Below are 25,603 nucleotides of genomic sequence, written 5' to 3'. Positions count from 1 at the left end.
TGGGGTCCATGAACCCATTGCTTAGTGGTGTTGGTCTACGGCAGGGGTGTCAAACTCATTTTAGGTCACGGGCCGGATTGAGCAAAATGCAGCTTCATGCGGGCCGGATCAGTCGGACGCGTGCGAACGTAGCTTTTGTTGCCTCCGTTTTTTCAGCCTGCTCTCATGTGTCTCAGTCTCTGCTATAACTACAAAGTGTTTCACTTTACAAATTCCGTTTCTTATGAAGAAGACTGCCGAATAAACACTAAAAACCCTGAAAACCTGGTACCTGAATAAACTCAGCACTAGCCATATCATACGCCATAGGCGCTTCGATTACTGGGGCCAGCTTTAATAGTACCGTAGATGTTGGATTATAAGCCGCTACTTTTTTCCCACATTTTGAACAGCTTTGAACTCTGCGGCCTTTAATACGGTGCGGCTAATACATGATTTTTTTCATGCCGCCAAAAACATTTTGCCTCGTAACAGTAGACCAATAAAATTGATGAGTAGTTCACAGAGGTCCAATGAAATTGTACGATAAATCAAGCGCACTTTCACAATTAAATTATTGTAAATCAGTCATTTGTACTCACCCTCATCAACATGGAAAACACTCGAAGAAAAGCATTGTGCTGCCTTTATGGCAGTTATTTAGTTTATAATATTTTCGCTTAGTAATTCATTTGTTAGTTAAAGTTAGAACTGTTTTAACTATATTTGTTTTCTGTACTACATCCCGGGATGCTATGACATCACACCCGGTTTCGCCGCGTCTTGTGGGAAAAATGCCGGTTTGCGATAAACGGGAAGGCGGGGGGCGAGCGGCGGAGCGAAAACGCTGCTTTTAAGTTAAAGGCGATCAATAACTTTTCCTGGTAGGCTGCAGTATATATATTTTTTACCAGTCGTTAGGAGATATTGGAATGTTGTTCAGTAAAAAAGTATACGCAACGTATATTTAAAAGTAGCCGCGTTACAGGCACGGTTCGAAAAAAAGCATTTGCAATATGTATTTGTTTATGTTACCATATGGATTTAATTAAAAGTTAAAAAATCCTCACGTGTAATATCTTTCTGTGTAAATATCTCATATTACAACGTGGGACACCTGCGGCCGAAAATCCGGTGCGGCCTGTACAAGTACAAAATTGATTTTCTTTCTAAAATTAGAGCCAGCAGCTTTTAATCAGGTGCGCTCTATAGTCCGGAATCTACGGTAATTAGATATTATCTTGCGGGCCAAAGATAATTCCACCGCAGGCCGGATTTGGCCCGTGGGCCTTGAGTTTGACATATATGGTCTACAGAATTAAAAAGGTTGGGAACACCTGGTTTAGAAGAATGTGCACCAAATGCAGGTAAATGGGACTAGGTCAGTTCAGCAACTTGCTCAGTGTGGACAAGTTGGGCCGAATGGCCTGTTTCCATGCTATATAGTTTTATGGCCCAATGGCAGGCAATACTACATTTTGAGTGTCTAATGCATCTGACTGTGGATGAAAACCTATGCTGGTATTTATCAGTCTCTCCACTGATGCAGCCTGACATGATGGACACTCTTCTGTGTTCAATGCAGACGCCCAGTGCACAGTGATTTTACTATGTCTCTGTAGCATTTTATGGATCTTGTGTTGTGACCATGATCACTACAGCTACGTAATATCTAAGGATGAATTAATTGATCAGAGGCTCAGAACTGTGTTTTTCTAACTTAAAGTACAACTAATTTAAACGTATTAACTTTATGGTTTATTTTACTCTGGACATCCTTCCCAAATAAAGAACTTACACCGTGCAAAGAGAATTTTGTTTCCTTTCTCTGGCCTACGTTACTTAGCATGTCCTTGTTTAGTACGTATTCATGGCAAAGAGGAGCTTTCCTGTACAATATAGCCCAGAATAAGCAAATGTCAATGGCCCTGCATCACTAGCTCTCCAGGTTACTGGAAATTGTATTATTTTTAGTTTAAATTTAAGAACCTGTTGTATGACACACATCTTGGGTATTTCTGGAGTTCTGATGAAACAGACTAACTTCTTAAGAGTCACAGAATCACGGAGAGATACAACACAGAATTAGGCCCTTTGACCCACCAAGTTCACATTGACATTCAACCCCCACTCACATACACTGCTCTTACATTGCAGCATAGCGGTTAGAGCCACACTTTACAGCACCAAAGATGATAATCAGGGTTCAATTCCTGCCACTGTCTGTAAGGAGTTTGTATTCTGTCATGACCACAGTTTCGTCCGTGGCTTCCTCACATATTCCAAAGACGTATGGATTACAGTTAGTAAATATTGGGAATGCTATGCTGGCACTGGAAACACGATGCAGGCTAACCATTCATTCTTAGACTGCGTTGGCCATTGACAGAAAACACATTTCACTGCAGGTTTCGATGTCCACCCAAATTCCACTAGTGAAATTTAAGAGACTACTAGACAGGTATATGGAGGAATTTAAGGTGGGGGGTTATTTGGGAGGCAGGGTTTAAGGGTCGGCACAACATTGTGGGCCGAAGGACCTGTACTGTGCTGTACTGTTCTATGTGACAAATAAAGCAAATTCTAAATCTGTTTTCCTTATTTACTTACAACTCATCCAGTAAATCATCTTTTTACCACATGGTGGTGCCAAACTCAAAGTTTTAGCACCCATTCAAGGAACATATTTGATTTCTCATCAAAAATTAATTTTGTACCATTGTATTCTACATGCTAGCATCCTTGCACCCTGCTATCAATGACCGAACAAATTAGCAGCAAAGCACGTTGCATCACTTGGAACTCATGGATTTTCCATTCTGCATAATGCATTACGGATAGACCATATCCCATGGTTAGGATTTCATCATTTACTGTCTGAATGCACAGTAAGCCAAGTACCAGGCTGAAGTCAGAAGGGAAAGATCAACTTATCCAACTCAAATCTTTGTTATTACCGGGTCTGACCATCCGGTACAGCTGCTGACGCACATTGTCTGTGTGTGGATCACAGCAAGAGAAAGGCTGTTCCACCCAAGCCACCAGCAACTCTGCTTCAACCAAACCCATCAGAGTAACCTTCTACTTTATTAGTTGACTACGCCTGCATATCTACTCTTTCTCCCTCAACTATCCTGTGGGGAAGAAGGTTTCATATTCTAACTTCTGTAAGGGTCAAGTGGTTCTTCCCGAATCCCTTAAAAGATTAACAAGTGACTATTGTATTTTAAGCTCTCTAGTTCAGGACCTTCACAAATAGAAACACTTCCCCATTGCCTATTCTAATTACTTCATTGTTTTAATAACATTTATCAGCTTACTTTTTTTCCCCTGCACTTTCTTGATGGTTTTCACCTCTCACTTCTGGTGTTTATTTGCAATCACTCTAAATCATTATTGTGACATGAAGATAGGAAATGTATGCAGGGATCTTGGTGTGTGGGCCTATTGACTTGGATTGTTGTCTTTAATGATTCAGAGTCAGAGTCATACAAAATGGAAACAGGCCCCTCTGCCCAACTTGTCCTTGCTAAACAAGTTGAATTGGAATCAAGTTCATTACCACTGCCATTTCTTGTCAAATTTGTTTTGTAGCAGTAAATTTCATGACATACCGTATGTCAGTGAGAATAAACTTGATTCTGATTCATCTTGACTAGCATGGACAATGCCTACATGAGCTGGTCACATTTTCCTGCATTTAGCTTTGTCGCTTTGCTATGCATGCACTTGTCCAGTTATCTTTTAAATATTGCAACTGTATCGACCTCACCCTGCTCCTCTGATAACTTGTCCCATTTATCCACCATCATCAATGTGCAAAACCTTCCCCCAAGCCCTCTTTAAATCATTCCCCACCTCAGCTTAAATCTGTGCCCTCGTTTTAGACTCCACTGCCCTGTGACCATTCTTATCTACTGTATCCCCCTCAATACTGTATAAACCTCAACCTCCTCTACTCAAGGGAAAACAGACCCAGCCATAACTCAAACCCTTCAGTCCTAGCAAAGTGAACCATCATTCTATTTTGATATTATCACAGGATGTGGGACCTCCTTACTAAGGGCAGAAAAATAAATTACCTCATATCAAAGTTGAAATTAACTTTCTATTTGCATAGATAGTCCAAATTTATGGATTTTACCTTGCATATTGTTGCCTTTATTGTGTAGAGTACTAGCAGCCCTCATTGAACAGGGAGAGAGACAACATAGAATTAGGCCCTTTGGCCCATCAAATTCACACTATGAACCACCCCTTTACGCTAATCTTACATTAATCTTTTTTTAAAAATTCACCCTATATGTTCATCAGCTTTCTTGCCCTCACAAGATTCTACCACTCACCTACACACCTGGGGCAAGTTACAGTTGTCATAATATACCCATTCACATGCTTCTGGAATGTGGCTCACCCACACAGCAACAAGGAGAGCATGCAGACTTCACGTGGGTAATGCCCTAGATCAGGTTTGAACCCCGATCTCCGGCACTGCGAGGAAGTGTCTCCACTCACTGCCTAGAGGAGGAGGACAGGTGGGGAAAAGATGAGAGGGATGAGAGTGGTGCCAAGGTGCTTTGATCGGCACTACAGATACCAGGCGAGTTAGGTGTGCATTGGACAGAAGGGCTTGAGCAAAAATGCTTGTTCTAGATGAAACCTAAAAATGGGATGCATAGCTCTATCAGTGTGAGGTGATATAAATTTATAAAAAGCAAGATGCAGAATGCCATTGATCATTGGAAGATTTACAATATCCTGTTTAATCCTTATAACTGTCATGCCAAACTGCATTAGCTATCTTAACAGGGAAGTGTAGGAAATTGTTCCTGCCCTTCCCAGATCCAAGTGGAGGGGGGGGGGGGGGGTGGGGGTGGAAGAAAAAGTGAGAATTTCTTTGTTTAAACAACTGGCCTGCATTCTAGCCCCTCATATTCACTCTCCACACTGAAACTAATGTGAACCCTCCCTTTAAAATCACATACCATTTGACAAAATAACTTGGGCAGGAGAATGTGGATTGTGTTTGAGGCTGACTTGTAACTAAAAAAATTATAACCTTGTTCTATGTTAATGTTAATGGTCGCTTGAAATTGTAAGTTGCTGAACAAATTAGCCAGAATAGTTCAATCAGCCACATGAAGCACAGTCCTAATTAGTTGTGTGTCATCATCAGGTCAGTGCAGTTTTTCCAATTAACGCGGATCTTTGCGTAGCGTGGGCCAACTTATCTATTGTTCTAGCCACTCATTATCACTGCAGCTCCGAGACGTGCCGCAAAGCGAGATGGCAAAATTCAAGAACTTTTGAGCCCAACTAGTCCTAGACTGCAATATCCCGGTTATAATGTTGGGTAGAGAGAGAAAAGTGGATAGTCCACAGAGCAGGAGATATAGATTCAAATTCACGGACGTAAAGCGCAGGGATGCAAGGCAAAGCCTTCCTATTGAACAGAAGCAGAAAGGAAGCAGTCAATTAGGCTTCCACGTGAGTATCTGATAGGCACCCGAGGAAAACTAATACAGAACGTGCAAGGAATTGGAAGAATAGATTGCGTTATCAGATGCTAGCATACAGGAACTTCTGTAGAGAGCTTTAGAGGGATATTCTCAAGCCCAGAGTCTACAACAGACCCCACTTAGTTCAAGAAATTCTGTTAAATTACACGATGAAGCACTTTTCAAAACCTTTTCATAAAATGGTTTCTTAATTGAGATCCATCAAGCAAGGTATTCACCTTTGACACATGCTAAGTTCAGGACAAGGATCAGCTGTGAGCTATAACTGCCATTGGAGAGTGTCCAGAGGAGGTTAATGATAATGATCCCCAGAAATGAAAGGGTTAACATTCGAGGAGAGTTTGAGAGCTCTGGGCCTGTACTCATTGGAGTTTAGAAAACTGAGGGGGGAATCCCATTGAAACCTATTGAATATTGAAGGGCATAGTCAGAGGATGAACATGGAAAGGATGTTTCCTATAGTGGGGGAGTCTAGAACCAGTGGGAATCAGAATCCAAGAATGCCCCTTTAGAAAAGAGAGGAGGAAATTTCTTTGGGTGGTGAATCTGTGGAATTCATTGTCTCAGATGGCTATAGAGGCCAATCATTAGGTATATTTAAAGCGGAGATTGATAGGTGCTTGATAAGTAAGGGTGTCAAAGGTTACGTGGGGAAGGCAAGAGAATGGGTTCGAGGGGGACAATAAATCAGCCATGATGGAATGGTGGAGCAGACTCAAATGGCCTAATTCTGTTTCTGTGTGTTATGGCCTTATGACCCACCTCCACTCATTTAGCTAATTGGAATTTATTTAATGAGAAACAGCACGGAAGAGGGTTTTCCAGTGCTTCAAGCCACACCTCCCAGTGACTCTAGCCTAATCACAGGACATTTTACAATGATGAATTAACCTACCAACTGGTAAGTCTTTGGACTGTGGGAGGAAACCAAAGCACCCGGCGGAAACCCACGTGGTCACAGGGAGCGTGTACAAACTCCTCACAGACACTGGCAGGAAATGAACCCTGGTCACTGGTACTGTGAAGCTTTGGGCTAACAACAATGTTACTGTGCCACTCAATTACAACTGGTAGTCAATGACTTCAGTCAAAGTGGAACTTCTCTACTTTTAACATAGTGGTGGCACTTAAGTGGCTAGCCACAAAAATTGTCACTTTAACACAAAATAAACTCTACTACAAGAGGTACTTCTATTGAGTATTTGAGTATCTACCCATGTTGGTCTATGGCACTTCCTGGCATTTCCAAATATGCACAAAGTTTTTAGTCAGGCAGATGACAAAAAAATAGTATACCCATCCGGACACTCACATGAATGGACACAGGGACTCTGTATCATTTGCTATTCATCCCAGTACTGCAGCTGGGGAATTTAAATTCAATAATTAAATAAACCAGAGATAAAATGATAGTCATTGGTGACCATGAAACAGCCAATCGTTAAAAAAAAAATTGGTTCACCAATGTCCTTCAGAGAAGGAAACCTGCCAAGCTAACCCTGACCTTTGTAACGGTTAAACAAGGCACTGGCCCAAAGCAATTAGGGATGGACGATAAATGCTGGCCCACATCCAGTCAATAAAAAAAGAATATTTCTCTTCAGGCACTGCAACAGTTTCCTAAATCGTCGGCAAAACCCCTTACGAGTTCTTGCAAGTTTGCGACCTCTGGAATGTGGAATTCCTGACTTGCTGCCTTATTTGTGCCAGCCAGGACTCCTCACACAGCTTCAGAGCAGTTGATTATAGAGACACTTACAGTGGCTGTCCAGCACTTTCAACTAGTTACCTGCTTCTTTTTTAATGGTGCTTGATGTTCAATCGTTTTAAACATTTCCCAGTATCAGTGCGAGTAAGCAACAGTTAAAGGTTCCCCAGAACTTGGACAACTGCCTAAGCATGCCTTTGTCTGGGCAATCAAGGCAGTTATGGGGACCAGGCTTCCTCAGCAGCCATTTGCCATGGACCCAGGCTACACTGATGGGATCTGGACCCCCTTTTTGCTGGTGAGATAAGCCCGCCACATCTCAACCAGGAAAGCAGGTTCTCCCTATGAGTGTGTGGGTTTCCTTCAGGTGTTCCGGGATCTTTCCATATCCCAAAGATTGTTGGGTTAATTGCACACTGCAAGTTTCACCTGGTGTGTAAGTGAGTGGTAGAATCTGAGGGTGGAGGAAATAAAATGGAGTTAATGTAGGTTTAGTGTTAATGGGTGATTGATGATTGACATAGACTGAGTGGGCTAAACTGCCCGCTCCCATGCTGTATCTCTGTGACTCAGTGAGTGTATTTCCACACAGAGAGTAGCTAAGGTCAGAACTGAGTGCGAGTCTCCAGCAACATAACGCCACCGTTCTACCAGCTTTGCATCCTGCCTATCACAAAAATCACTAGCATGCTTTAAGCAGGTATAATCTATGTGGAAACACACAAAATTCTGGTGCAACTCAACATGCCAGGCAGCATCTATGGAAATGAATAAATAGTCGATGTTTTGGGCCTAGATCCTTCTTCAGGACTGAGGAGGAAGATGCCCTTCACTCTTCCTTTCTGGTCCTGAGTGTCTTCCATCATTTCCAGCTTTGAAGAAAGATCTGGGGCTGGACCATTGACAGTTTATTCATTTCCATAGATGCAGCTTGACCTGCTAAGTTCCTCTGGGGGGGGGGGGGGGGGGGGGGGGGGTGTGTGTGTGTGTGTGTGTGTGTGTGTGTGTGTGTGTGTGTGTGTGTGTGTGTGTGTGTGTGTGTGTGTGTGTGTGTGTGTGTGTGTGTGTGTGTGTGTGTGTGTGTGTGTGTGTGTCTCTCTCTCTCTCTCTCTCTCTCTCTCCGGATTTCCAGCATCATGTTCATAATCTACATGGAGTCCTTTCCATATTGTCCTCTACATTGCTTCTATGTGGTCCTCTAGATATCATTCACCTCAATCAACTGAAAGGAAATTTCTGCAAATGTGGATCACATTGAAAGAATCTTGTGTCACCATTCCCAAACAAATTTGTAATATCTAGTTCATCATTCATGGAAGTCCAGCTGTCTCTTCCTTCTGGCAGAAAAACAACAGCCAATAGCACTGAAGTCTTTAAATTATGATCTAACATTGGGAAGATGATGCTTCAGCAAGATAGTCCTTTCTCTTCTGTGGTTACAGATTCCCCCCCATCATTCATTCTGCAACAGATCCCATACCACATCCCTCCCCATCACCACTCTACATCATTCCTGTCTTACAGTTACCAATCCATCAAACCTTCCCCCTTCTATGGAACACTAGTCACAGCTACAAAGGGTCTCGCATCAGCTCCTTAAATCCCAGTGCAGGAACAGAAAATCATATGGAATTGGATGGGTCAGTGGAGAATCTTAATACATATCTTTGTAACATTTTACATATCAGTTGAGGCTCGTTCTGCTCTATGCTGAAACAATATAGCTCTTGGTAGATCATGTGACTTTAAAAAAAAATGAACTGCACGTTGCTCAGAGGCACTGTTGCCGTGAAGTGAAATGCAAAGCGTGACATTCCTCTTACCTCCCGACACACTGCTGCTATTTGACCTTCATCCATACAGGTCTCTGTGACCACGTCTGTCAAGGAACCCCCAGCCAAATATTCCATGACTACCCAGAGTTCGTCCCCCACAAGATAACTGGCAAAAGAAAATAAAACCATAAATAAATGCTATTAGCAATCAATTGTGACCAAACTTTACCGTTGACCAATTTCATAAGGACAAAGGAATAAAACATTAAGATTTAGTTTTAAGTCTTGATATCAAAAAGACATAGCCCTCAGGAAACAGAATATAGGTATGGCACAAACAACCCAGATACTGTGCAGGTTTGGGCTCCATTTACTGCGAGCAGTTTTGTGTGCCCTCCCCCCAGTTCCTCAAGGCTGTCATGGTCAGGGGTGGTACTGGGGACAAGCTCACACAAACGCTCCCAGTGGCATGCATCTCAAACAGCCTCTGACAACCAAATCCAGCTCCTGGCCTCCACGCGTGCTTTAGCTACGAAGCCCAGTGGAACTGTTTCTAACGACAGAAGGAGCAAAGCTGGGTTACTGGCACCTTAAAACCTTCCACTGTGGACTGATGGGGCTCGTCAGTGACTCATCTAGGAGAAAGCAGACTCTGATCTCTAATCTCCGCTGCCTTGCAGCTCAACCCACTCATGGGGGGGGGGGGGCCCACAAGAGTAAGTATAGAGGAAAAGTCCAGTACTACATCGAGTTCAACACTGACTGGAAGCTCCTGCGAAGCCGCTGGCACCAAACTGTATTGGTCTCTGCCGTTCCTTTGGATTCGTCAGCTGCGTGGAGAGGGGGAGCCTACTGCACGGGCTGTAGCCTGTTCTTTGTATCATACTGTACCACAGAGACAGCTAAGACACAACATCCATGGTCAACTCCGACCAACAGAGGGCTTCACTTTGGACTCCATATCCAAGAAAGGATGTGCTGGCATTGGAGAGTGAGATTAAGAATTATCCCGGGAATAAAAGGGTTAACATATTAGAAGTATTTGATGGCTCTGGACCTGTACTCACTGGGCTTTGGTAGAATGGGGGGGGGGGGGGGATCTCATTGAAACCTTTCCAATCAGAAGGCACAGTCTCAGAATAGGAGGATGTCACTTTAGAACAGAGGTGAGAAGGAATTGCCTCAAGGCGATGAATGTGGAATTTATTGCCACAGGCGGCTGTGGAGGCCAACCGATTGGTAAATCAGTTGGTAGGTTCTTGATTAGTAAACGTATCAAAGGTTATGGGGAGAAGACAGGAGAATGGGGTTGAGGGAAAAATAAATCAGCTATGATTAAATGGTGGAGCAGACTTGATGGGCTGAATGGTCCTATTCTTTCTTTATGTCTTACGGTCTTACCCAAGTTCCCAATCTATTAAAGCATAATGTACAGAAGGGAGTCACGCAAACTCACCTTGTCTAAAATCAGCACCAATTAGAGACATTCAGATCTTGAAACTGTTCACTTTCTGGATCATGAATAGAGTCTTACGAGTCCTTTTCATGTTTCTTTATGGCATAGGGTGCAATTCAGCACATCAAGTTTATGCTGGTTCTCACAGCAATCATCGCCGCCTTGTTTTGCTTAGGAGTAATTTACAGTAGCCTATAAACCTGCTAACCAGCAGGTTCCTGGATGTGAAACCACTGCACCCAGGGAAAACCAGGTGGTCCAAGGGAGAATGAGAAAACTCCTTTAAGTGGCAGCACCTAGGGTCAGGATCAAACCTGGGTCTGTGGTGCTGGAAGGTAGGAACACTACCTACTGTGTCACTATACCACCCTGAGTGACTGCATTTTGACAGGAACATCAATGGATTGCATGGATATTCATGATTCCTTCACTAAAGATACACAGTAGGACTTTATGTGCATTTCCTAATTTGGGCAAAGAGAATCATGCACTTCTTAAGCACCCAAAAGCAAACAGCCAAGACAAAACACTTTCCCCTCCGAAGGAAGCCCCACTCTCCTTTATGCCAGATAATCCTAGCATATCTGCAAAAAATGTAGAGTAGAGTTACTTTGCGGGGTCCTTGCTCAAGGCTCAGCTACTCCCATGCAATCAGGGCAACAATCTGATCCTGAAGTGATTCCCGTGCTGTTACTTTCATATGCTTGTGTTGAGTTCCAGTATTACAAGTCATTTTGGCCCTATTATTGGCCCTATTATGAGCCAAATTATGCATGGCATTACAAGCTCTCCAGCATATTAATGAGTTAAATGCATTCCTACCATATCTTTCATAAATTTAGTTCAATCCAAAATATTCGAGAGTCAGTTAAGCACTACTGAAGGCTAGTCATGGTTACATTGTGAAAACATGGCAGATAATACTTAACAATAACATAGGATATTTTACATCCATCTGTACAGCAGGTAGAGCATTTAGTTATAGAGATGACAGTTTTGATAGCGTAACATTGCATCAGGATAACATTATATTACAAGTGCAGTATCATTCATACCTCTGGGGCAAGACAAACCCACAATCCAAGGTGAGGATGCCACTGGTAACGCACAAATTCAGAGTTGGGAATGATGGCAATGCTAAATAGCCATTGACTGTCTACCTGGGTGGCTGATGTAGTAATAGCTTACCTTTCTGATGGTTCAATGTCCACATTAAAAATGTCATACAAAACTACCTTCATATAAGCTGTGTATATAGTGCAAATGGACTGTGTTTAAGCTTGAGTCCCATTCCCAAGGCATCTCATTATATAGATGCAAATATTCCAAAATCTGAAAAAACCTGAAATCCGAAACATTTCCGGCACCAAGCATTTCGGATAAGGGGCACTCAACCTGGAATAGGCTGCTCTACCACCGAGCTTGTGAGATCCCGTCTCAGGTCGTGCTTGTAGTAAGGACTCACCTGTCTAAATAGTTGACAATGTTTGCATTCTTATTTTCCCTCATGACTAAGATTTCATTTATAATCAGCTCCTTTTTAGGCTGTTGCTGCAGATTCATCTGTTTAATCGCCACCTGTAATCAAATTCAGTTAAGGTTTGTGAAAATGTGGTCTCGGATCAAAGTGCTTCCTTCAAAAATTAAGACTGAAAACTTGTTAGTGCTCAGTGCACTAGGTTGTCTGGTGCGTCAAGCCATATGGGTGCAAAATCTGCCTGATTTATGCTAGTCTAGATGACCTCGAGAGCTGTCGCGTTGCATTAGAATTAGACACAGGAAGGCAGTCTGAACCAAGCTTCCTATCACTGACTTCAAGCCAGCAGCTTCTGCTCAATTTTGCAGATATGAACACAGAGTGCAAAGGGAATGAGGTGCGAATTTAATTACTTCCCCAACCCAATTCTCAAGGCCAAGCAGCCTGGCTGACGTACAAAGAGCGTTCATTTAGGATTAAACTTTGGGGTTCAGTCAATTTGCAAAAAAAAGCCTGAAATGACTCAAGATAAGGCCTCCACTTTGCATGCATGGTGGATTGATTTGTCTACTTCAAATAACACATGTGGCGCAGATCAGCAGCAAGGAATTGGGACCGATTCAATGAAGAAATTAAGTATTTTAGTTGGATTTTCCATCCCACTCTTCTTAGTATACACAGTAAGATAGAGCACATCCAGAGAATATATGCAGCTCCCTGAATAAACAGATTCTCAGCAAAATAACACATGCATACCAATGATGAAGACTACCTCCTCCCCTGTGTTTAACAATTCCAGTCAAGATGAAAGCCCCGGGGATAAAATGTCTCTGCTGTTGACAGTGAGATAGTGAAAGTACTGTGCTGGTGATCAATTTAAATACAGTCCGACAGCTGTCAGCACACAAGTTCAAAATGTCAACCAAATACCATGAATATGAAAAGAATGCAAAGCTCCTGCAAAAAAATGTATGCAGAATAATCTAGCAATTATTTAGAAGCAGCATAATACGTATCAACAAAGACAAGTGTGATTGAGGTGGACCATGAAGGAAAATTCTACCGATGCAATGATAGAAGAGAGAATGTCAGTCCACTGACGTCAAATGTTAATTCTAGATGCAAATGCTTGCAGATTGGCAATAACTGAGAATATTTTGGAAACACTAGCACAATTTAAATTCTGATGATCCCTCTTGAGAAAATGTATATTGATTAGCAGACACTCCAGTAAATTGTAACTACACGAGAAAATAAGCAAATGATTGCTCCCTTGTTCGTCAAGTGCTGGGATCTGCAAGATGCAACTGACAAAAGGAAATACAGATAGAATTGGCTTTCCTGCCTGGAACTTCACAAGTTGCACAATGTTAAAGGTTTCTTTCTGGAGGTCTGGTGGCTCTTTTGTAGGCGATTACACAAGAGTTTTCGGTTGGGAAAGATAACTATAAAACCACACAGATGTGTCTAGTGCAGTGCAATCTAAGCAATATACAGGGTGTTGAATTAAGCAGGAAGAGGTACATTATTCACAGAGAACTTTATGCAAGCATTAATATAAACAGACAGCATTGCCAAAAGACCCATGCACACCACAAATTCAAAACATGCTCAGCAAGGAGATTATCTGATGCATCATTGGAACTAGGAAAGCTTCAGACTTACCTCTTGCCCAGTGGCAATGTCTATTGCTGTATATACAGTGCCCGATGCCCTAAAGAAAAAGTAAAACAGAAGTTGTGTACACTTGATTAGAACATTCTCTGAAAATGTGGTACAAGCAGGAATATTGTAGAGACTTCACTTTGTGAGAAACAGACGCAACCAAGTCCATCAGCAAACATGAGAATCAGGCTCAAGAAGTCAAAGACAGAGTAATACTCTGTCAGCCAATGGCCTCTGCTTGGTATAATCTAGATTGGGATTGGGATCCTCCATTTGTATTGGACAGAAGGCTTCAGGATAATAATTGAATTTAAATGTCTTTAAAGCAGAGAAGCATTCCCAGTCTGTTAATATAAATGGAAGGTCTATTTTCGGAAACCCTCAGCTAAGTTTCAGTTTTGCCTCCTGATCGTGTATGGAACGTGAAAGTTTAATTCCTATTTCCATTTCATTGCTACTTGTTCCAATTCTGACCCTTCCCTTCCTTGGCTTCTATCTCCAGTTTGGGAATAGTACTCATTTTAAGTTCACAAACTCCCACAACAAGAACAAGGGCCTTTTTCATGCCAAGCTTTTAACTTACTGCCTCTTTCTCCATCAATCTACCTCTTCCTTCCTGCAGAGCCTATAACCCTCCATTTTACTTTCATCCACGTGCCTAACTAAAAGTCTCAACTGTCCATATTCCATCTGCCTCCATTAACACCCCTGGGAGCACATTTCAGGCATTTCCCACTCTCAGATATCTCCCCAAACCTTCCTCCTCTGACCTTGAAAGGATGCCATAAAGTCAGAACACTACAATACAGAAACTAGCCATTCAGCCCATTTAATCTGGTCAAACTGTTATTCTGTCTAACTGCAGACACACATTCACCATTTATCTCTGAGCAGTCCTACCTCACTTTAAACATCCTCCTGTTCTTCAGGCACATTTATAATACTTTGGGATTTCCTTAATCTTACTCACTAAAGCCTTCTCAGGCCCCCTTCCGGCTATCTTCCAAATACCTTGTTTAGCCCCTTTCTGGCTATCTTGTAACTCTCAAGGGCAAATTTTTGCTTCCTAGATCTTAATATGTTTTTTTCTTCCTCTTGACTAGATGTTCTATCTCTTTTATCAACAATGGTTCCTTCTTTCCCCCATCTCAATGGGACAAACTTTTCCACAACCCCATGCAAGTGCTCCCTAAAAAACCCTCCACAATTCTGCTGTGCCTTTCTCTGAGAACATCCACAACCAAGTTCCTGCCTAATACCTTTGTAATTAGCCCTCCTGCTACTAAATACTTCCTCATACTGTCTGCTCCTATCCTTGTCCGTGGCAATGAAATACGCACCCACTGAGAGATCTGTTACCTGACCAGGTTCATTACCTACTACTAGATCCATTATGGTCTCTCTAGTTGGCCTGTCCATATACTGTGTCAGAAATCCTTGATGGGCACAAGTGAGTTCTACCCCATCTAAATCTTTTGCACTAAGGACGTTGAAGTCACCCATAACAACCTGTTATTTTTGCACTTTTCCAAAGTCTGCCTACTTGTCTGCTTTTCAGTGTCGCTGTTGCTATTGGGCCCCTATAGCAAACTCAAAATAGGGTGTATGCTCCTTCCCTGACTTTCACCCACACTGACTCAGTAGGCAAACCCTCTCCAACATCCTCCATTTCTGCAGCTGTGATACTAACCATAATTAGCAATGCCACTTCACACCCGTCTTAACTCCTTTCTTAACCCTTCTAGAAACATCTAAACACTGGAACATGAAGCAGCCAATCTTATCCTTACAATAGCCAAGTCTCTCAGTAATGACCAAAACATCATAATACCATGTACTGATCCATGCTCTTAATTCATCATCTTTGTTCTTAATACTTCTTACATTAAATAACCATCTTTCAACCCACCCATTCATGCCCTGTCCACTGCTTATCCTTCCTCTACTTTTACACCAACCCAACATCTCACCCAAGGCTCTGATTCCCATCCCACTGCCAACCTAGTTTACAACCTTCATAACAGCTGAAGCAAACCTACCAGCAAGGACACTAGTCCCTCTCAAGTTCAGGTGTAACTGGTGCCTTTTGTACAGTTCACACCTTCCCTAGAAGAGATCCCAAAGATCCAGAAACCTAAAACATTGTCCCCTGCACCGACAATTCAACCACACATTCCTCTGCTATATCATTTTATTTTTACACTCAATGGCTTGTTGCACAGGCAACAACCCTAAGATTGCTAACCTAGAAGGCTACATTTGGCTTCCTTCCTAACTCCCTATATTCACTCTCCAGGATCTCATCCCTTTTCCTAATTACATTGTTGGTACCACTTTGTATAGTGACTTACGGCTGCTCACCGTCCCCCTTAAAAATGCTGTAGACCTGATCAGAGATATCCCTGACCTCTTCTTTCATTCTGAGTCACAGAGCCAGACTTGGTGCCAGAGACCTGGATGGTGCTACTTTCCTCTGCATCTCTAACTTAGTTCATCTTTAACCCTTTCCAGTTCTAATGCTCTAAAATTATTTATTGAGATACAGCATAGATTAGGCTCTTTCAGCCCTTTGAGCTGTGCTGTCCAGCACCCCGCTTTAAACCTAGCCTAATCACGGGGCATCTAACTGATATGTCTTTGGACAGTGGAGCGTCCGGAGGAAACCTACATTAACTGTTTCTCTCTCCGCAGATATTGCTTGATGTGCTGTGCATTTCCTGCTTTTAGATCTTACTTCAGATTTCCAGCGTCTGCCCCTGACATTTTTTGAGAAAACCTCTGATGTTACTTTATCAAAAGAGCAGACCATTTCTTATAACGTTTGCATCTTTAGGTAAGCAGATTTTTTTTTTAAGAAGGCACATAATTGGTGTTGCAAGATACAAGGTGGTTGGTTTGATGCAGGCCCTCCCTTGCATTGTGCAAGGGGAGCAGCTTGCAAGACAATATTTAATAGGAATGGCTTAAAACGATTTGGAAAATGAAAAGCAACTCGTGCACAGAATGCTGTAGGAACTCAGCAGGCTAGGCAGCATCTATAGAAAAGAATAAACAGTCAACGTTTCAGGCTGAGGCCTTTCACCAGGACAGAATGAATGCTTCAATCATCCCAACTAGGTTTAAGTGTTGAATATTATTCAATGCATTTATATGCTATCACAACAAAAATTATTTTCTGTAACTGAAAGGTAAATGGCATTTCAAAAAAAATCAATAAGGGTTTGTTCTGACAGGGCCAAACATTTAATGAATATCAACATTAAACTTTTTTTTTGGGAAAATGGATATATAAAAATAATTTAAAATAATATTTCCTTCCATGTATTAAAGATGTTACTGACTAGCTTCATTTCACACATGCACATTGAAACATCAAAATATTCAGTGAAAGGCGTCATTCTCTGCAAGGACCCACACTTTCGGTGCCAACACAGCATGCCCACAATTTACTAATCCTAAACTGTAGGATCTTGGAATGTGGGAGGAAACTGGAGAACACAGAGGAAACACACGTGGTCACATGGAGAACGTACAAACTTCGTGCAATGGGAAATGAACCCCGATCGGATCGCTGGCGCTGTAAAACATTACGCAACCATGCCGTGTAATGAATGACTGGTCCATCCTTTGCTTAGGTTCAGGATGGTAGTGAATTACCATCTCCAATTGCTTTTAAAGACCAGCGAGATGATGGCTTCATCCCGCTGCATTTATTTGGGTTGCATGGAGGGACTAGTGGAGCGGTGAGAAATGGGAGTGGGGTTAACAGGCAATCAATTTATTCATACAGAACCAACAGTAAGGCCTACTTAAGATTAAATGCTACATGTTAAACAGAATGAAATATGGAGTATGAAAAACCTCCAATACTGGCAACTGAATAGGTCCAAGTGCAGCAAACTTCAAGTCCTCACAAAGTGTTCTCTTGGGTTCAACGTCATTAGTCATTGCTACAGTAATCTTTCAAATCCTCTGATAGATTGAATATAACTTTCAACGTCTCAGTGCTCAGTCAAGCTCTTGGACTCTACAATAGGAATGTACTCATTCACAGGGGCTACCTATACAATCACTGTGGCAAAATTAAACTGCAGGCTATTTATCATTTCTGCTGCATGCGGGTTTCAAAAGAAAGATTAATACATGCTCTAGCAAAATGAAGCTGTGTGTAAAATAGGGAGGTAGATGAAATCCCTGAACTATAAGGAAACAATTACTGGCTTAAATTGAAGAAATTCTCCTGAGTGCATAAAGCAAGCCAAAGCAATGAACTTCCAAATTGGTAAACAGTTTACTTGAAATACTGGAGTGAATTGAACTGTATGGTGCAATGTCAATGCCACCATGACCACTGATCTTCAGTCACTCAATAGGCTAGCTTCATGTTCTTTATTCAGTAGACATCACTCCTTTCTTTCCATTGCCAAGCAACCTTCTCCACAAGGAAACTGTGCCATTATCAGCCTCAAATTCCCCATGATTCAGCATCGTCCCTCCTTCAATTGTGAAGGTTGAGAGGATGAAATTTCCACACCTGACAAACCACAGTTGCCACTGCACTTTTCACAGCCCATGGCATTAGACGGCAGGACAGAAATTTACTGTGCTACAAGAATTTAACTGTTTCTCAATTCTGTCCCAGGTTTAGAGGAAAATTCAAGTCTTCAATATCTTGGGAGCTGGAGTAACCTGCAACGGCTACCTATACAGGCACCAGGGAAAATTGAACAGCAGGTATTTGTGCTTGCTGCTATATGTTGTTTCATTTTCCATTAGCTGTAGCCATCAATTTCACTGCCACTGACAAGAAACACAGAGAATCATCTGTATCATTAAAGGCAAATAACACCCATTGAACTAAAGGCAGCACCTATTTTTTTTTTGAAGTTGCTGTACACAACCACCCATTACAAAGAAAATGAGAGTTCCAACGCAGGGCAAAGAATAGATGCAACCAAACTGGTGAAGCGGCTCCTAGCTTGATTGTCATGTGCACCCTGCCCTGTCTTGAGTTCTGAAGCAACAGTACTTCCTCTTCAATTACATAGAATTACATTTTATTCTCTTAATTTAAATATATTGCTTTAGGACATATATGTCAAACTCAAGGCCCGCGGGCCAAATCCGGCCCGCGGTGGAATTATCTTTGGCCCGCGAGATAATATCTAATTACTATTAAAGCTGGCCCCAGTAATCGAAGCGCCTATGGCGTATGATATGGCTAATGCTGAGTTTATTCAGGTACCAGGTTTTCAGGGTTTTTAGTGTTTATTCGGCAGTCTTGCTCGGCTGTCTTCTTCATAAGAAACGGAATTTGTAAAGTGAAACACTTTGTAGTTATAGCAGAGACTGAGACACATGACAGCAGGCTGAAAAAACGGAGGCAACGAAAGCTGCGTTCGCACGCGTCCTACTGATTCGGCCCGCATGAAGCTGCATTTTGCTCAATCCGGCCCGTGACCTAAAATGAGTTTGACACCCCTGCTTTAGGATACATAGGAAACAAATTGAAATCGTACAGCACTAGCAAAAATAGAAATACATTTTATAAATATTTTTAGATAATAATTCTTACTGGAGACCTGAAGGCAAAGTTCTGTCTGATACTACAGACGTTGTAGGTGATCCTATAAAAATCAGGATAAGATGACATGGACACTTTTGGGTCGATTTTAATTCTGCTGAGACATGAAAAACTGTACAACTGTGAAAATGACAACTGTGATTTACTGCTAAAGATTTGCTATCTCAGATATCAATCTTAACTTACTCTTTGGAGCAAGCAAGTTGAACATCCAGAAAAAGGCCACAAGCCTTTATTTAATACGCAGTTATCATTGTTAAAATTGTACTCCAATGCAATCATAAATCGGTGTTCCTCAGATACTGAATTGACATAAGCGTATCATGGTTCAAAGTTTAGAGTAAATGTATTATCAAAATACATATACGACACCATATGCAACACTGTAATTAATTTTGTTGTGGGCAACCACAGTAGATACAAGAAACACAACACAATCAATGGAAGACTGCACCCTACAGGACGGACAAACAAACCACCAAACAAAAAGAGGAAACAGCAAATTGTGCAAATACAGGAAGAGAAAAAAATGATAATAAAATAGAAGAAATAAATAGAGAACATGAGACAAAGTTCTTGAAAGTGAGTCCATAGGTTGTGGGAACAATTCAGTGATGGGGTGAGTTAGGTTGAAATATATAGTGCAGAAAGAGAGAGGAAAAAATATTGAGACAGTGTTCATGGAGGTGAAATAGTATACCAGGAGCAGTAGTCTGATAGTGACATATAAATTAACATTTTATAATGACCCCCCGTTAGGGACATCTTTTTTTTAAAAAAACTACTTTGATCAAAAGCAGATGATGCAAAAAAAAAGTACCCATTTCTTTAAAGTCCAATATATCTACATTAAAATTCCTGATCCATTTACACACACAAGTAATTTGATTACTGTGAATATGAAGAATAAATATTCTTGAGGAATATTGAGTAACGGAGTGGAGGTAGCTCTGAGTAATGTAAGGTAGTCTGCTCTGTACGAACCTACTATATGAGAGATAATCTGCACACTTTTGATTTAATTCCATCAACAGTTATTCACTGATCCAACTTTTGAAAGAAAAAGATTAGCTCATTTGTTGCATGTACAGTGGCCTGCAAAAGTTTGGGCACCCCGGTCAAAATTTCTGTTAATGTGAATAGTTAAGTGAGAAAAAGATGACCTATTTCCAAAAGGCATAAAGTTAAAGATGACACATTTCTTTAATATTTTAAACAAGGTTACTTTTTTTACTTCCATCTTTTACAGTTTCAAAATAACAAAAAAGGAAGAGGGCCCGAAGCAAAAGTTTGGGCACCCTGCATGGTCAGTACTTAGTAACACCCCCTTTCGCAAGTATCACAGCTTGTAAACGGTTTCTGTAGCCAGCTAAGAGTCTTTCAATTCTTATTTGGGGGATTTTCGCCCATTCTTCCTCGCAAAAGGCTTCTAGTTCTGTGAGATTCTTGGGCCGTCTTGCATACACTGCTCTTTTGAGATCTATCCACAGGCTTTCGATGATATTTAGGTCGGGGATTGTGAGGGCCATGGCAAAACCTTCAGCTTGTGCTTCTTGAGGTAGTCCATTGTAGATTTTGAGGTGTGCTTAGGATCATTATCCTGTTGTAGAAGCCATCCCTCTTTTCATCTTCAGTTTTTTTTTACAGACGCTGTGATGTTTGCTTCCAGAATTTGCTGGTATTTAATTGAATTCATTCTTCTCTCTACCAGTGAAATGTTCCCCATGCCACTGGCTGCAACACAAGCCCAAAGCATGATTGATCCACCCCCGTGCTTAACAGTTGGAGAGGTATTCTTTTCATGAAATTCTGCACCCTTTTTTCTCCAAACATACCTTTGCTCATTGTAGACAAAATGTTCTATTTTAACTTCATCAGTCCACAGGACTTGTTTCCAAAATGCATCAGGCTTGTTTAGATGTTTCTTTGCAAATTTCCAACACAGAATTTTTTGGTGAGGATGCAGGAAAGGTTTTCTTCTGATGACTCTTCCATGAAAGTCATATTTGTGTAGGTGTCGCTGCACAGTAGAACAGTGCACCATCATTCCAGAGTCTGCTAAATCTTCCTGAAGGTCTTTTGCAGTCAAACGAGGGTTTTGATTTGCCTTTCTAGCAATCCTACTAACAGTTCTCTCGGAGAGTTTTCTTGGTCTTCCAGACCTCAGCTTGACCTCCACCGTTCCTGTTAACTGCCATTTCTTAATTACATTACGAACTGAGGAAACAGCTACCTGAAAATGCTTTGCTATCTTCTTACAGCCTTCTCCTGCTTTGTGGGCATCATTTATTTTAATTTTCAGAGTGCTAAGCTGCTGCTTAGAGGAGCCCATGGCTGCTGATTGTTAAGACAAGGTTTGAGGAGTCAGGGTATTTATAAAACTTTGAAATTTGCATCACCTGGTCTTTCCTAACGATGACTGAACAAGCCATAGCCCCAACAAGCTAATTAAGGTGTGAGACCTTGGTCAAAGTTATCTGAGAGCTTAAATCTCTTGGGGTGCCCAAACTTTTGCATGGTGCTCCTTTCCTTTTTATCACTCTAAAATTGTACAAAACACAAATAATACACTAATCTTGCTTAAAATGTTGAAAAGAATGTTTCATCTTTAACTTTATGACTTCTGGAGATCAGTTCATCTCCTACTCACAGTAACAGAAATTTTGACTGGGGTGCCCAAACTTTTGCATGCCACTGTAGATCGAAGCATACAGTGAAATGAGATGTTTCATGTCAACAGACAACAGTCTGGGGGCAGCCCACAGGTAACGTCAGGCTTCCAGCGCTAACATCGGGTGCCCGCAACTGTACGTCTTTGGAATGTGGGAGGAAACCCCTGTGGTCCTGGAGAGGACATGTGTACTCCTGACAGATAGCACCGCTGACTGGTGATCACTGCTCCTGGAAAGCCACTGCGTTAGCCACTACGCTACCGTGCTGCCCTTTACTGTGACCACCAGGTGTTTCTCAAGATCACCACTCAGGCAATTTGGTGCTATTGGTTGGAGACAGGTATTGACTACAAGCCCGGAGGAGGCAGGAGAATGGATTTGAGAGAGATAATAAATCTTTGTGAAATGAAGGGGCGGATTTGATGGGCTGAATGGCCTAACTCTGCTCCTATGTCTTATAAGCATACATATTCCTTTAGTACCAAGGTTGAGCACATTACCAATCAAACAACAGTTTCACCATATGCAGCTTGCAGCATCAGTGGATGGACAAATCAAATCGGACAGGTATTCTAACCTTGTGATTATGGCACAAGACTGGCATCCACTGTCTCAATTAAAAATTGCTGACATCAACAATGGCAACTACTGGAACATTATAAAATTCTCTGTACAATTAAAGCCATTCATTGGTCCAATCGGGGGAGATTTCTGAAGCCACAACAAAATGAGCAGCTGGTTAGAGAGGCAGGAAAATAAGAATGAACGAGCAAAGTAATCAATCCACGTGGCAGCAGATCATCTGAAACACGGGGAAGACTGTAGACGCTGGAAATCCAAAGTTACACACACAAAATGCTGGAGGTCAGGCAACATTTATGGAAATGAATAAACAGTCAACGTGTCGGGCCAAGACCCTTCTTCAGGACTAGAAAGGAAGGGGGAAGATGGCAGAATAAAAAGCTTGAGGGTAGAGCTAGAAGGTGATAGGTGAAGCCAGGTGGGTGGGAAAGGTAAAGGGCTGGAGGGGACGGACTCTGATAGGAGAAGAGAGTGGACCATAGGAGAAAGGGAAGGAGGAGAGGACCAAAGAGGAAGTGGTGGGCAGATGAGGAGAGGCAAAGGCCAGAATAGAAGAGGGGGAGGGGAAAAATCTTTTTACTGGAAGAAGAAATCGATATTCATGCCATCAGGTTGGAAGCTACCCAGAGTGAATATATGATGTTGCTCCTCCACCACCCTGAGGATGGCCCCATGTTGGAATGGGAATTAAAAGGTTTGGCTGAACAGAAGGAAATCAAGGCCAGACAATATTGAGAATTGTTGTTCCTTTTTGCACATCAGGCGGCTTTTTTGCCGCTTCCTTAGCATTTGTCTGGTTTTTTTTTTAACAAGGCCGAGTGGCTAGCTCGACACTCAACCCAGCACAGATGGAAAGTGTGCAAGGAGCAGGCCGGTTTCAAACTCAGGACCGTTCGCCTCGAGGTCCGATGCTGATGCCACTACACCACTAGCCGGCAAATATTGAGAATAAATAATGTTAAAATGCAATAGGAGAAGCATTACAAAAAAAAAAAATAAATCGATGGACATTTTATAAAGATGCCTGCACTAGAATGGAACATATTGTATTTCCTGGTGCCCTCAAACCATCTAGAAAGATATACTGGATAAATCGCTCTCTCCACCACCAAAAAACCCAAAAAAGGCAATGAGATATACAATTAGCCTGTTGATCGCAACACTGACAGCTGCCAGATTCAAGCTGCCATTTGTTAGAATGGTTGTGGTCAAACATTGATTGGGTATTTGCAAGATGGAAAGCCCCAACACTCTGACTGTTACCATTAAATAATAAACCATGTTACACAGTAAGAGGTGGCTGGAATTTGAAGTGAACCCTAAGGTATAAAAACAGTAACACAAGTTAAACAGGAGGCAAATCTGATCTAGAAAACCATGTAGCGTGGTGTAATATGGAAGAAAATGTGCCCTAACATTTCAGACACCTTGGAGGAGGTGGGAAGTATGTGAGCGCTATTATTCCCCACGAGGGGCTTCAGACGCTCTTGAAAAGGCAGAAAATACAGATAATCATTGCGGTCTAAACTTGAGGGTAGCCTCAAGGGTACCAATGCAGAATAACACAAACTTAAGTGACCTGACAAGAATGAATACATCTTCAAATGCCACATCCAACCAGCTTCAACAACCGGCCTGCTCTGTTCACGAGTCCCAATGCTCACCTACCAATACTGCTGCTTCAATACACTATCATATCCTTCACACAGGTTGCAACACTGCAAGCCTCAAAACCATACACTCCAGCTTTTTAATACTTTGACTTGGAAACAAATTCTTAAAATAACACATTGAAGCTACTGCTTCACAAATCTGCATATATGAAGAGATGATTCAATATTCACATAATTATGGAATATTGCCCTTCTTTCAACCTAAAATTTAAAATCTACTTTTGGTTTCTTAAATCAGAATTTATATTCACACGAAGTTCAAAGTACATTTATTCCTGAAGTATGTTTACTGTAGATACAACCTTGACACTTGTCATCTTGCAGACGGCCACAAAACGAAGAAACACAATAGAACCCATTAAAGAGAAACCCCGTACAAAAACGCTGTCAAACACCCAATGTGCACAAAAACCAACCGCACAAACAATAAAACAGTAAACGTACATCACAGCATTGTCCAGAGAGTTCCCGAAGGTCAAGTCCACAGCCATGGAGCCAGTTCAGAGCTGAGGCGAGTGAACCCCGTTCAGGAGCCCAGTGGCTGCAGGGCAACAACTGCCCCCGAGCCTGGCAATACGGGACCCAGGACTCCCGCACTTTCTGCCCAATTGCCCCCGAGCCTGGCAATACGGGACCCAGGACTCCTGCACCTCCTGCCCAACTGCCCCCGAGCCTGGCAATACGGGACCCAGGACTCCCGCACTTTCTGCCTAACTGCCCCCGAGCCTGGCAGTGTGGGACCCAGGACTCCCGCACTTTCTGCCTAACCGCCCCCGAGCCTGGCAATACGGGACCCAGGACTCCCGCACCTCCTGCCTAACCGCCCCCGAGCCTGGCAGTGTGGGACCCAGGACTCCTGTACCTGCTGCCCAACTGCCCCCGAGCCCGGCAATACGGGACCCAGGACTCCCGCACCTCCTGCCTAACTGCCCCCGAGCCTGGCAGTGTGGGACCCAGGACTCCTGTACCTCCTGCCCAATTGCCCCCGAGCCTGGCAATACGGGACCCAGGACTCCCGCACCTCCTGCCTAACTGCCCCCGAGCCTGGCAGTGTGGGACCCAGGACTCCTGTACCTCCTGCCCAATTGCCCCCGAGCCTGGCAATACGGGACCCAGGACTCCCGCACTTTCTGCCTAACCGCCCCCGAGCCTGGCAGTGTGGGACCCAGGACTCCTGCACCTCCTGCCCAATTGCCCCCGAGCCTGGCAATACGGGACCCAAGACTACTGTACCTCCTGCCCAACTGCCCCCAAGCCTGGCAGTGTGGGACCCAGGACTCCTGTACCTGCTGCCCAACTATAGTAATGAGAAGAAAGTGAGATCAGTCAATGCCAGCAGATGGTGCTGAGCACCGGTTCGCTTCCCACTCTTGCCCTCAATGACTTTAATCCTCTAACTGGCGCGGAGTAATGGTGCTGACCACAGATTCATCTTCTTCCATCGAGCCTCAATACAGCATCCACCTGCAGTGTTGGCCACCCCAGCCATACCAGCACACTCAAAAGCGTTGCC

The 25,603-nt window shown here is 42.6% G+C and overlaps 1 protein-coding gene across 8 annotated transcripts in view; it reads right to left on the bottom strand.

Moving 5' to 3' along the window:
- The window catches only part of LOC140734253 (serine/threonine-protein kinase PAK 3), a 240,468-nt gene that overhangs the window by 16,553 nt on the left and 198,312 nt on the right, over positions 1 to 25,603 (bottom strand). For all 8 annotated transcript variants that reach the window (XM_073057972.1, XM_073057968.1, XM_073057974.1 and 5 more), the window contains 3 exons: positions 13,580 to 13,628; positions 11,903 to 12,015; positions 9,030 to 9,147 (listed from right to left, as the gene is read on the bottom strand). In XM_073057972.1, coding sequence (XP_072914073.1) covers positions 9,030 to 9,147; positions 11,903 to 12,015; positions 13,580 to 13,628 — 280 coding nt within the window. The remainder of the gene's footprint in view (positions 1 to 9,029; positions 9,148 to 11,902; positions 12,016 to 13,579; positions 13,629 to 25,603) is intronic.

The sequence above is a fragment of the Hemitrygon akajei genome, chromosome 10 (assembly GCF_048418815.1).
Source record: "Hemitrygon akajei chromosome 10, sHemAka1.3, whole genome shotgun sequence".
NCBI classification, from domain to species: domain Eukaryota; kingdom Metazoa; phylum Chordata; class Chondrichthyes; order Myliobatiformes; family Dasyatidae; genus Hemitrygon; species Hemitrygon akajei.
The sequence above is the reverse complement of the archived record's forward strand: the minus strand, read 5'-3'. Positions and strand labels throughout refer to the sequence as shown.